Below are 13,517 nucleotides of genomic sequence, written 5' to 3'. Positions count from 1 at the left end.
AATAGTGACTGTTACTGGGCACACATTGTGGCTAGCAGTTGTGGGAATAAGGCACTCAGCTTTATTTTTGTAGTACAGGTACCAAAATGCCTCTCAAATGTTATACTTCCAAATCTGAACACTGTGATCAAATCCCTGAAGGACACCTCTATGATTTTGCATATATGGCTACAATAACCCTACACAGAGATGCGTCCAATTTGTACATGGAAACCGGTAGCATGACCATCAAACCCCTTTCTAACAGTAACTCTCAGCTCCCTATAAAAGTTTCATCAGGAGAACGTACAGGAATTCCTTTGCAAGATCTCTAATTGAAACTTCAGAAAGCAGGAGCGGGTCAGATAGAGTTCCTGGTCTCCCTATTAAATGTGGGGTCAACTGTAACAGTAGCCACAAGCTAAGATGTTTCATTCCCATATGTAAACAGTTTGTTTCAATATACACGGTCTATTTCCATAATTAAAGGAAAAATAACAAGTTCAATTAATTCATAGATTATCATCAATACTAACGGATTTTACTATGTTTATTTCAATCAGTAATGGCCAAAGGTACCAAAGGCTAGAACCAGTAAGATTAAAACAGGATAATATTCAATATGTTGCTCCTTTTAAGCAGCTCAGCAGAAGAATTGCATGCATTTTTGTGGAGGAGATTTTTGCTAAGGACAAAAATCACAGGAGGAGTGGGAATTTATCTTCAACTCTTCAATCCATCTTACTCTGAGCCATCAGTTTGTGGAACATCAAGAAAGTGGAAAACCTGATTCAAGTTAGAAGTTTCTGGACATTTCTCACACAGAACTTTTCCATTCCTCTTGCAAATTCCGTGACCTATTTCACCTTTCTTACCTGTACAAAGACTTTCTGTAGTAGCGCTCGGCGCTCTGCGAGAGGTAGTTCATTCTGTGCTCCTCCAACTACCTCAGGCACATGTGGAAGGTCAAAAAACAGATATAGACATTTAACAAGTGTGGAAGGCACTGACATTGTAGTCATGCAGTCCACAGTTTTCTGGAGAAACAAAAAAAAAAAAAAAAAACAACAGGAAAAAAACAGAGTTCAGCATGTTACTATATTCAAAAAGTCACATTCCTATAATGCAGTTGACTCAAATGCTGGGTTTTCTCACACCTTTGGTGAGGTGTCTACAGGGCAGTACAGATTCACCATCTATCCTTGAATGCCTACCTAAACATTAAAAATAGGATCATAATTTATTTACATGGCAATGGCATCTAACAGCCACAGTTCAGAGAAGTCACCACACAGGACAGAAACAAAAACTGACAGCCTCTGCCAACAGAAGCTCACAAGTTAATTACACGACCTTCAGGCAAGCCCTCATTAACAATCTGTTCTTTGTAGCAGTAGAAATGGGAGTGGGAGGACTATTCAATTTATGCATCCACTTAGCAAGAAGGTATAAGCAGGCCTAAGGAGCAAGGTAGCAAAAAACATGAAAGCATCAGTGGGAAGAAAAGACAAATTGGAGGCTGGTGACAGTACTAAACAGATAAGATGATGTGCTGCATTACAAATGCAGATTAGAGCAGAAAGAACAAACCACACAGCTGTCCACTACACTGCCAGAGATCAACTCACTGATGGGGAGGCAGAATCAAAAGCAGAGGCAGCAGAAGACTCATGATACCACCCGCTCATTGCTGCTGCTGGCTTTGCTTTTCACAACTGCTGCTGCTGTCCTTGAATGGGGAGCCCAAGTTCAAAGGCCAAGTGACTGAGGTGCTGTATGTGACATGCATCTTACGGGACACAAACCAGCAGCGTGCAAGAGAAGCCTTTGGGAAACAATAAAAGCTGCATGTGTAATTCAAAAGAACATTATAAATTAAAAGTTCCAAACCAATGATTTTTAGGCAACTGAAACCACGAGGAGCTAAAGCAGAAGTTCTGTGGCAGTATAAGAGAAAAAGGATCTTAGGACAGAGAACAGGATATAGTTACAAGATCTTTTAATGCTTGTTCATGCAGTTCATTATTTTATTGCTTTTGTCTCTACCACCCCGCAATTTATTGTTAGCTTTGCTGTTTAAGACTAACCTGTCCTGATGAAGCTAGTAAATTGATTGTGGTGAGCAGCATCCAACCTCTACTTGCTTCTTCACTTTGATTGACCTCCAGAAACTGGACTATGGCACGACTTGCAGCCTCTGTAGGGGGGCAGTTAAAACAAACAAACAAACAAACAAACAAAAACCAAAAAACAATAAGAATTCAATCTGATAGTCTGCAGAAGGGAACACATCTTCTCAACAGTCCTGAGCGCTGAGCATGAATTCACCTCTGCAGTACTACTTGAAAGAAGGACTAGACTTAGGCCTGCACTCCCCAGACAAACATACCAGTCTTCCACACACACTTGGTTTTGACACTAGCAAGGCTACAAAAAGTATGATTTTAGGCCATGTATCATCTTTTACACCAGCAGACAGATTTCAGTAACATGCAACAACTTTTGTCTGAGTATTTCAGCTTTATCAAACACAATATATTCTTTTTCGGAAATATGAATTCACCATCACTTAGTGGCCTCAGTGGAAAAAGCTGATATTCAATTTTTGAAAAAAGAGCACTGCACTGAAACAACAGTATGGAGAATAACAGGAAAATACTGGAGGGAGGTGCAGAAAGACAAGAGGAATATAAAACAGGACCAAAAAGTAAAATAAGACTAAGACCAGCAATTACTACATCCTCATCTTCCATTTTTTGGAAAATGAAAATGCTAACAACTTAAGGCTAATCCTTATGATCCAGGGACTACTTCTGGAATCAGATGCCATTCTGTATCAGTCAGATCCAAAGACAAATATTCAGCCTAGTAAACGAATTATCAGCCTCAATAAATAAATGAAAAGAAAATGCAATCCCATCTTACTGCTGTCTGAACACACACGTTAAGAAATCTATAACACCAGCCATGATGATTGTCCAATTTCCTTTAGGGAAATCTCAAACCATTTTCTCATTAATAACTGCATATCAATCACCTTCAATGATTTTGGTGTCAACTGGGACAGAAAAGGAAGGTGCATAATATTGCTAAAAAAGGAATCACAAAGGAACTACTAAGAGAAGAATCAATCAGCAACTGAAGAAAACTCCAATTTTAATAATTGTCTGCGTGCTTCATCTGCTGTCAAGATTCCCCAACATATACCTGTGAAGGAGTCTGTTCCAAGGTAAACACATTTTCTATGGCAAAGTATTTATCAAACTTCTAGCACTGACTACATCAAAAAGATAACTTTCTGGAGCACCAGAGCGTAAACTGAGCTGGACTATTCAGCCTAGAAAGCAGCTCATCCTGGAAGATGTCTACAGTTGTTTGTTTTACATTCCTAGCATTAACTTTACCCAGGGGAGACTACTACCATACAGAGCCCAAGCCATCAGCCACTACATGTACCAGTGAATCAACATATCAAAAACCAAGGTGTGAAGAAACACGTTATCAGCAGGAGAACAGCTGGTAGATTACCCCCCTCTGCACAGTGCTCATTAGATCACACCTGGAATGCTGCGCCCAATTTCGGTCTCAGCCCAATACACAGAAGACAATGATCACCATGGAGTTCAGTGGAGGGACCTCCAGATGTTTGGGGGCTGGAGCACACAGCCTGTGAGGAGAGGCTGAGGAACCAGGGCTTTGCTCAGCCAGGAGAGGCAACAACTTTGGGGGCACCAAACAGCAGCCCCAGCATGGGGAGCTATCAAGAAGTCAGAGCTGAGCTCCTCAGAGCACTGCAAGGCTGAAGAGCGAGAAAAAACAGGCTGAAATCAAGAGAGGTTCAAACGGTGTATAAAATTATATTTCTCCCCAACCCAGTGACAAAGAGGCACAGGTATGGGGCCCAGAGAGGTGGTGCTGTCTCTGGCCTTGGAGGCTTTCAACACACAACAGGATCAAGCCCTGTAGAACCTGGTCCCACCCCACAGGTGGTCCAGACATGAGACCTCCTGAGGTCTCTTTCAACCTGAATTATTCTGTGGTTTTCTCTCACACAGAAGAAAGTCTATTTGTTGTCTCACTCAGAGGGGTTTCATGTCACCCATGCTGGGGTCAGTTTCATTCCTTCCTAGGACAAAGAGGATGTATTTTCACCTAAAGCCCAGAAACACTTTTAGAGGCACAATCCTAGGAAAAAACAAATAAATACAGATTTTAGGTAAAAATCCTGATTTGGTTCATTTTCGTAGTGGCTATTCCCCCATGTTTTTGTTTTGCAGCCTTATTTGTATAATAGGTTTTTGTATAAACCACTGGCTTTTACAGTTCTGGTGCTGAATTTAAATGAAGACACCTATGAAATCCCTACATGAGAGTGACCGAGATAAAACAAAGCTTGACACACCAAGGTGAGAGGTAAAGCAATTTTAAACACACACAAATACACACACAGAGAAATGCAGACGTGCAGTAACTTCCCAACACGCTGACCTCAAGTACCGGGTAGGCATTTTGTTTTCCAAAACCATCAATGCAAAACACTGGCCAGACAGTTGGGTGTATGATCAGGCCAACTTAGAACGCACCACAGCCTCAGTTCCTACACTAAAAGTATATACAAAATGCCAGAATTCCTGGCAGAAGCCACTTTCCTTAATTCTGAGTATTGAGCACATCTAAAGCAGGTGCTGCTTATACAATGCCCACCAGCCCAGGTTAGATGTGATTCAGCAGACCTGTACCTTTTCCAACTGCAGACAGAGATGGGCAATCAGTGTCTGTAAGCTGGTACGACTGGTACAGAACTGGGGGTGTGCAGCCTCCTTCAGGCATAGTCTCCAAAAGCTGCCAGTGGAACAGGGTCTCTCTGAGTCATTTTTGAAAGTGAGACTCAGGGGTTAAGTACACGCTTCCGAAAAAGTTGTCATGCTTTTGGCATCCTAAACGGCATAGCAGTTGAACACTATAAATAGCAGTTTCAAAACTGTCAGTCTTAATTAAGCACTACCTAAAACACAGACAGCATTTTAAGTGCAGGAAGAAGTTCTCTTGTCATCTGCTCTGAGCAAATTTGATAGCACTATCATTTAAGATTAATTTCTACCATCAGCACTAGTCTTAATTTATTTCTTCTACTTTTTCCCTGGTTTTGAAGTGCTGAAGAAATATTTTTCATGTAACATCCTCTATATGCCCCATCCAGATGTCCTTAGCCCTTCAACATCTGCAGAACAAACCACTAAATCTAGGATTGGGATTTTACACCTAGTAAAACCGGTAAAGGAGCAAAGAGAAAATATATAAAATATACAATAATAATATAGATGTGCACATCTATAAAATAATAAAATATAGATGTGCACAAATCTTCACAACTGTGCAAGCATATATGCATATGTATGACCACAATTACATGGCTAATACATGGATTCAGTATGTACACTACAGAGGATTGGTAGAATAAAACACCTGAAGTTGTTTCATATGTAAGAGATAACACGAGTGCTTTGTGTCCTGGACTTCAGAAAAGCAGCAGATGGAAAGCAAAAGGATAAGACCCATTCAGATTTCTTGCAAAAAGCAGCATGGCATTACAAGCAACATTGCCTCTAGCAACAGCAGTAAGGATAAATTTAGTATGCAAAGCTTTTTAGCTAGATGTTCTAGTACCATCAACAGCATATAATAGTGTCATCAGACTTTCATCTAGCTTATTCTTAGGAAATATTAGTGAAAAAAATATCTGTGCATAAACCAAAGGGAGCAACTTGAAGTCAGGGATCCCTCCTCTGATGGAGCCTGCAACAAGTCTCTACTACTGCTCATGGGGAAAGTCTGGAAACACAGTCGGACACCTCGAGTTAGAAAATATGAATCTTTCCAGTTGCCCAGATGGTAATAGAGAAATACCAACCCAAAGAAAAATGGGAAGGCAAAAAGTCTTCCTTCAATCACCAGGACTGGCACGGTGCTGTCACCACGAGCTGCAGATACAAACCAGCCGATGCCTTTGCAGTGTGCAGAAACAGGGAGCTGCTCAGACAAAGATAAACAACTGCCCCAGCATTAGGTCTCCCTAAACCAGCTGATAACAGAATGGGCTTTCTAGGGTTTCTTGGAAAGGTGCTATATTGCACTACACTTGCCTTGTATAAGAACCAGTAAAGAACATTAAAAAAACAAATGGAAGGTTAACCAAAAGTAACAAGATACAGTAGTTGTTGAGCAGAACTGACTCCTGATGAGCAGCTGACAGGACACTGCTCCCCTTTCAGAGCAATCTCAGTGAATTTAGAACAGAGTCACCTTGTAGACCAAAGTCACCCACAGGACGGGGAAAAAAAAAAAAAAAAGTATATATAATGAAAAATAAAAGACATGTAGTCACCGCATGCAAGACCATTTCCAACATACTCTCTTCTCAATATAAGTTAACTAACATACAAAAAAAGTCTAAAAGCAGCCCCTAAGTTCACTTACTTTAATGAGAAATATCTCCAATTCTTAAAAAAGAAGCAGACACTACAAGAAACACTATCATGAAAACTTCAGACTTCATTATGGGAGGAGCCCAAAAACTTACTTATTTGTAGAAGATAAGAAGCTTCCTTAAACTACCACCAGTAACTTATCCAAAATGCAAGATGCACTTGAACAAATAACGCTTTAACTCTAAGACAAACAAAGTTAGTTCTGATGATGTAATAGTGGCTAACTGCAATAAAAATGAACAAAAAAGTAGAGTTGGCAGATCAATGCAATGCTGAAAAGAACAAAATAAAGGCAGACATTATTGTCAGAGGCCAAATACACACCACTGATGCGGTTTTCTGCAACAGTTAAATATTATGATGATGAAAGTTTATCAATTTGGTCTCCCGAAGTGGTTTGAAGCTGAGCTAATTGTAGTCTTTCAGCAGGTCTGTTAGAGAAATGCCTGAAGAGGCCAAACACATTTTCGCTGGTGAAACAGTTTGAGCAAATCAATGAAATTTAGGAGAAAAAGAATGGCAGGGGGACCCCACAACATTGACAGGGCATAAATGGGAATTGTATTTTTTTTTAATCTGGAGGTAAGAGGTATTAGTTTAACAGTCTAAAGGTACAGTAACAATAATTAAGTTCAGCATGAAATAGTAAATACTGAGACAAATACATAGAGAATGTTGCAAATACAGAATGAAACACTGACTGAAATCAACCAAGCAAGACAACTAAATTGAACTTAAAAGGTGCATATAACAGTGATGTACACAGATAAGCACACTTACAAAATAATTATTAAAACCTTTTGAAATCGACCTTGAAAGGCAGCTAAAATGTTCCAGCCCTGTGATGAACCATTTTGCTTTCTCTTTCTTCAATTTTCCACCCTTCTGCACAGATTTCACAGATTGCCTGCACAACCACTTACTCATATTCTGACCAGGAAAGGACTTTCCACAGGTTGTGGGATTGTGCATCTTGAAGGAAATCACGATGAACCTCCTCCCTATGACAACCAAGTGTTTATACATCCTAATGCATTAAACAACAGGAGCTGTCAGTATGTCACTTAGAATCATAGAATCATTTTGGTTGGAAAAGACCCTCAAGATCATCAAGTACAACTGTTAACCTCACACTGCCACTACACCATGTCCCTAAGAACCCCACATCTATACATCTGATGTGCTTGAGATGCAGAAAACGTAGGACTGACTTAAAAAAATATTTTAGTAAACACGGAATAACTACCACAAGGTACCTAATTACAGGTCTGCACAGCCTCAACTGCTGAAATGTGAGCAGCTGGTGAGAGTGAAAGAGAAAGGTGTATGCTGTTCTTGCCCTGTTTATTGCTTTCTGTCTGTTAGTGACCACAGCCAAGAACCTGCCACTCAGCTGTGTGTGTTTGATCCAGGCAGGACAGCTTTATGTACTTACTTTTAAGTTTCCAATGTGAAACTACTCAATAGTTGTGTTTTCTTATGTACAAGGTAGAGGTAACCACTGAAATAATAACCCAAAAGGTCCCGGATTATTCAGCTCACATCACCTGTGGCACAGTGTTCTCATGCCTACCTGCACGTCAGCCACCTCCACATGAGGGACTTTGGGGACCACTCCACCAAGCACCGACCCAGCTATATACCCCAAAATAGCACAGCAGTCCTCCTGTCCGTACAAGAGGGATTGCCTGAACTAACTGTCACTGCCGTGTGCTTATCTTTGCATTGGGTCCAAATTATGATGTTGTGCCAAACATTCTAGGAGATGTTGTTAAGCATTTGCAAAACCACAGAGGAACCATCTGCATTCAGAGCACGTCTTTTGCAAAACAGATGATGCTTCCCCCCCTCAGCATCAGTATCCAAAATAGCCATTAGCAACTACATTTATTCTAACAAGATTCCAGCAATCCCTGTCCCTTTTTAAAGAAGTTTTTCAGCCCTGAGCCAGATACACTTGCTCCCAATAGAAAGGTTCATTTCACAACTATGCTAGAAATAGATATCTGACCATTTATTTTAGCATATTACTACCACAACCTTTTGATCAATTCAGACATGAAACTGGACTTATTGAGGAAAATTTGGCAACTACAAATCTCAAGTGTATAGAGCTATCTCAACCCTGAGCCCACCATCTTCTAAAGCAGACTAGATATACCAGGGCAAGGGAAAACACGTGCTAATCCTCATAGATAGGGCCATGGCTGTCACCTGCAAATTGTCACTGTTGTATGGCAAAGACTTAAATGTACAAGGTAATTTAACTCAATTTTAACTGCTTTGTTTTTCATACTCCAAGGTTACATACTAGAGAAACAAGACAGTTGAAAATGTAGTTGAACACGTAAGTACAATGGCAAGGTTCAGAGACTATTTAAGATAGGGTGCTGGCACATTACTACTGAATCATGAAATGCTCTGACAAAACTACTACAGTCTGCCAAGAATATCTGAAGCACGTTCACCATGGCAGGCATCACTCACACAGCTATTAGCATAAATATTCAAAGGCCTGATGAAAATATTGCCCTGTGCTCCATTATGAGGTGGGAGAATAGAAGGGGAACACCACACCAACACATAAGATCTAATCATACCACGTTCCCAAACAGAAATTACAGTCAATGCATTTATCGTTTTATAGACAAGAGTTCTTACAAAATTTCTTCCATTTCTTTAACTATCTGAAGTTGACTTTTGGTAATGTTTGTATGGAAAGCTTGTCTCCAAAACAAGGTCAGCAATTTTGTTGACTTAAATTAAGCGCCTCACACTATCAGGAATTTGCGCTTGGGTATTACCAGAGACATCTCCTGCACATAGTTGTTACTGAAGTTTTTCAGTTTTAAAAACACGCTAGGAGGTATAAACACCTGTTAATAGCTATTAAGATAAGCTCTATCTTTTTGTTTGGTACACAAAATAATGCAAGTTCTAAAAAACCAAACAAACGAAAACCCACCAAAAAAGACAACAAAAACCAAAACCAAAACAAAACAACAACACAATAACAAAAAATACCTACAATGGCCTTCACAATCCATAAAACACATTATGAATACAGTGCATTCTAAAAAGTCAAGAATTTCTGTTTTCGTTTCCAATGTCACAGCATTCAACACTCTCTGCAAAACTGTAAGTTTTAACAGCTCATTAATTGGTCATTTCTGGAGAGCAAACTGCAACTCTTGGTCACAGTGGAAATACAGTGCATGGACCTGCCAGGCCGTCTTATGTGAGGTCTAAAAAAGGCTTAATGACCAAAGTAACAGCAATCTTGATAACAGAGAAAAAAATGGATGCTTTCCTTTTAATTAAAAAAAAAAAAAAGTCATTATATTAAAGCTTATAAGAGTACCAAATTGCCTGTTAAGTCACTGTGGTTAAGTTTCTGAGTAGGGTAGGAAAAAAGAAAATCTCCCAAATCCAACAACAAAATCTACCTCCAACTTTCAAGCATGACGACCACATTATGTTGAAGCAACAAACAGAAATATGGCTTCAGTAATAAACACACAAAAATGGCCATTCTTAGTTGAATCCAACTGAATACCAGGCATAACAGATGTTCCCCAGAAAAACAGGTCAAATGAACACCACCATTCTGGCAGCATGGCTGTTGGACAATCATTTCCCCTAAATACCCAAGAAAAGACATTTTGCTCCTGTTTACATATGCAGAACAGGTTTTGTCTATGATAGTCTATGCTATCTGTTTAGCCATCTGGAATGTTTCACTGTTAGTCACTCTACTTAAAATGGAAAGAAATTTTAATTGGCACAGTTTGTGACTCCTGACTTCATGCGTAATAATTTGCACAGCCTTTTCCAGCTCGCTGTTTCCTTATTTACCACCTAATCCAAACTGAGAAGCCTGCATAGATCTTGAAATTATGTAGGAAACAAAAGCTTGATACTGCTCAGAAGTGATCCTCTTCAGAAGAGGAAGCCAAAGAGGAAGGCTAACAAAACATGCCTTCTTGGTGCCTTGTCCTCAGTCATGCAGCTCCCAATAAGCGGTCAGGTTCTGACACATTCAGGATTCAACGGAACCAGATCTCACCCTGACATTTAATAAACAGAGAAAAAGAGGGAGCCACTAACATTTTCCTAGGGCTGTCAGTGTTGCTTCTAATGTGGGACTTGCTGTACTTTCACATCTTTTTAGCTTCTAGGCCAACACCTAATTTAAAATGCATGTTTTTGTAACGTTAACATACCCAAGGGACAACACACACCAACAAACAGGCACCTCGGGCAAGCTACAGCAGCTGTCCACATGCATGTTCTTGGTCATCTTCTAGTAGCAGGTGATGCAACTTAGCTCATTCCTCTCTCTATGATGTGTTGTCATGTTCGTGGAAATCAGCTGTCACAACAACCCAGGGAGGAAAACTCTAGCTGCCTTCTCCTCTTTCAGCCCAAAGAAACAGAAGACAATGCATTTTCACTGTGAATATTTCAATTTCTGAGCCTGCACAGCTGCTGTGGATGGCAGCTTATAGTGTTCTGACTGATCTGAAATTCACAACGCACATCTCAAAGCCCAAACTTGTGATCCGTGCAATACCTGTGGACTTATTTGATGCTCTCCGTCGAATCTCGGTCACCATCAACCGTGACACTTGAGTGGTAAACTGCAGGAGGTCAGAAAATTTTTCTGTCATTGTACTCGGAGGAGCATTTCCAAACACCTAAAACAGAAAAAAAAAAAAAGAAACAAAACAACAAAAAACATATGCATGAAAAGGTCCTTCCACTTACAACGACTGCTATGAAATACCACCTTCCTTTGCGAAGAAAGGGTATTAGTACAGAAATTACAAGCTTTTGTTTTCCTGCTGCAGTATCAATTCCTGTACTGGTTTTCCCAGTGCATGCTCTAATATATATTCATAGCTGGAATTATCATACAGGGAGGAAAGATCTGATGAATGAAGCTTAAAGAAGGAATCTCAAGTTTCCTTGCAAGGTGAAAAAACTCATAGAGCCCTAGAAGACTTATTAAACATAATGGGGGAAAGACTAGATACAAGAGTAAATTAAAAACAGAAGTCCTGTTGGAGAAGAGCAACTCCTTCACTATCTGCTGGACCAAAACATCCCAGTGGAATGAACTGCACGTACAGAACAACACGTGCAATATTTCCTGGACAGGAACAGGAAGTAGAATTACCCAGTTAAGTCTTTCCTCAATAAACTGACGATACCAGGAAGCCTCCCGTGTTGCTGGCATCCCAAAGCCTTACTCTCCTTTCTTGAGATCTTCCTGGACATAACAGCAGTGGTCACCAGGAATTTTAACATAAACTGTCACTTAATTCTAGTAAGTTATTCTTCATTATTAAGCATTTATTTGAGTATTAAATCATTTACTGAATCACATTTTAAAAGGAGAAATGTGTTAACTCTGTGGTACTGCACACAACATTATCGCAAAATGGATTAGCTAGTTGTTGAGGTAATTAACTTTCCATGCAAGACTACACACTAACAGGAGTCTCCATCCACACATCGAATATAATCCTTCCACTGAAACAGCCCCAGTAAAACCATGATACTAGATACTAATTATCTAACAAAGCATGCAAACCAAATTCTGACATCATCACTTGTGTCAGTGCTGCAAAAAACAAATATCTTGCTCAACACCTGAACAGTCTCAATATTCTCTGCCCATTTACATTTTTCTCCCTCGTGCCTATTTACATAACCTGCAGGAGTGTCACCAATGAGCCAGGAAACTTAACAGATTACAATATTTTTCTAATAAACCTTTAGTTCAACATGTTCTATTTGCCTCTCAGAAAGAGGATGTGATTTACAGCAGTGCAACTGATTTGGACTCAGCAGCAGCTTCGATCTCATCTCCGTTCCCAGGGTGACCCAGTTTGACTCTTGCAGCTGAGCTGCTGACGTGCCTGACTGAGGTCACACTTTAGTGTAAGGACCTCCAGTGAAATCCACAATATTTCCAGCCAACAGGGATGCAAGATAAGTGCAGTACCAACTTACCTTGGAACACCAAAATTACTGATGAAAATTTAAAATGCCAAAGACAGAATAACGTTTGTCTAAGCTTCACTTCTACACCCTTTCCCTTAGTATCTCTCGCTTTGGTACATTACAGAAAAGCCAAAAATGTTTTTCCTGCCTACTTGCATTGCAAAGGTAAAATGAAACTGAGCCAGAAATACAACATTGAAATTGAACACTCTCTTTCCTCGCAATAAAAATATTATTCACCAAAAACTTAAAACATTTCTCATACAAGAAATTTCAAGCATCATTATCAATGAAGAAAGCAACAGGAGCCCAGACACTACAGGCAGATGACTGTTACATGCAGATCAAGAAAAAGACCCCTTGTTTGGATTATGGAGTATGCAACATTTCTAATATGGACAATCCAAATTTCCCCAAACCTTTCACAAGGCCTCCTTTTGCAGTTGTCTGCATCAGCCCCACAAAGATATAAGAAGGGAAGAGGCCATCAAGACATCTGTGTTCACTGGTATAACCCAAGCAAGACTATCCAGACTAGAATGTGCACTGGCAGAGCATCTTGCCATCATTAACTGTTTAAAGCTCTTTTACTTAGACCAAGGAAAAAGAAAAACTAACAGTCCTGTTACTGGTCCTAAGCTGCCTAGAATTGTCAGCAGATTCCAGGAAATACAGGGAGCTCAAAGTTACGGTAGAAAGCTAACTGGGGTGAGCTATTTTTGAATTAGTTGCCCCGTAATCAAGCGTGCACTTTGTAAAACAAGCATCTGCATTGGATATTGGTATAGCCTTTTAACTAAAGATGGTGGTAAAAACCAGCAATAGGATGTGAAACATTTTACCAGTAAATCACCTTTGTAATATGGAAACTAATGGCTCTTTTAAGAAAATTTAAAACTACTTACTTGGAAACCAGTTGTTTAAAAACAGCTTCTTCATTGTTTTATCCACTTTTTTCATACACAGCAGCACAAGGCAGGACCCAGCCATGCTGCTTCTGCACACACACCAAACTCTGAAAGGTGCCTTTTGAGTGCTCCT

The 13,517-nt window shown here is 39.9% G+C and overlaps 1 protein-coding gene across 7 annotated transcripts in view; it reads right to left on the bottom strand.

Moving 5' to 3' along the window:
- Window positions 1-13,517, bottom strand: part of WDFY3 (WD repeat and FYVE domain containing 3) — a 169,651-nt gene that overhangs the window by 101,174 nt on the left and 54,960 nt on the right. For all 7 annotated transcript variants that reach the window (XM_065061871.1, XM_065061873.1, XM_065061872.1 and 4 more), the window contains 3 exons: window positions 11,041-11,164; window positions 2,067-2,176; window positions 855-1,016 (listed from right to left, as the gene is read on the bottom strand). In XM_065061871.1, coding sequence (XP_064917943.1) covers window positions 855-1,016; window positions 2,067-2,176; window positions 11,041-11,164 — 396 coding nt within the window. The remainder of the gene's footprint in view (window positions 1-854; window positions 1,017-2,066; window positions 2,177-11,040; window positions 11,165-13,517) is intronic.

The sequence above is a fragment of the Columba livia genome, chromosome 4, assembly GCF_036013475.1.
Source record: "Columba livia isolate bColLiv1 breed racing homer chromosome 4, bColLiv1.pat.W.v2, whole genome shotgun sequence".
NCBI classification, from domain to species: domain Eukaryota; kingdom Metazoa; phylum Chordata; class Aves; order Columbiformes; family Columbidae; genus Columba; species Columba livia.
Note: the sequence above shows the minus strand (reverse complement) of the source record. Positions and strands in the feature narration are given on the sequence as shown.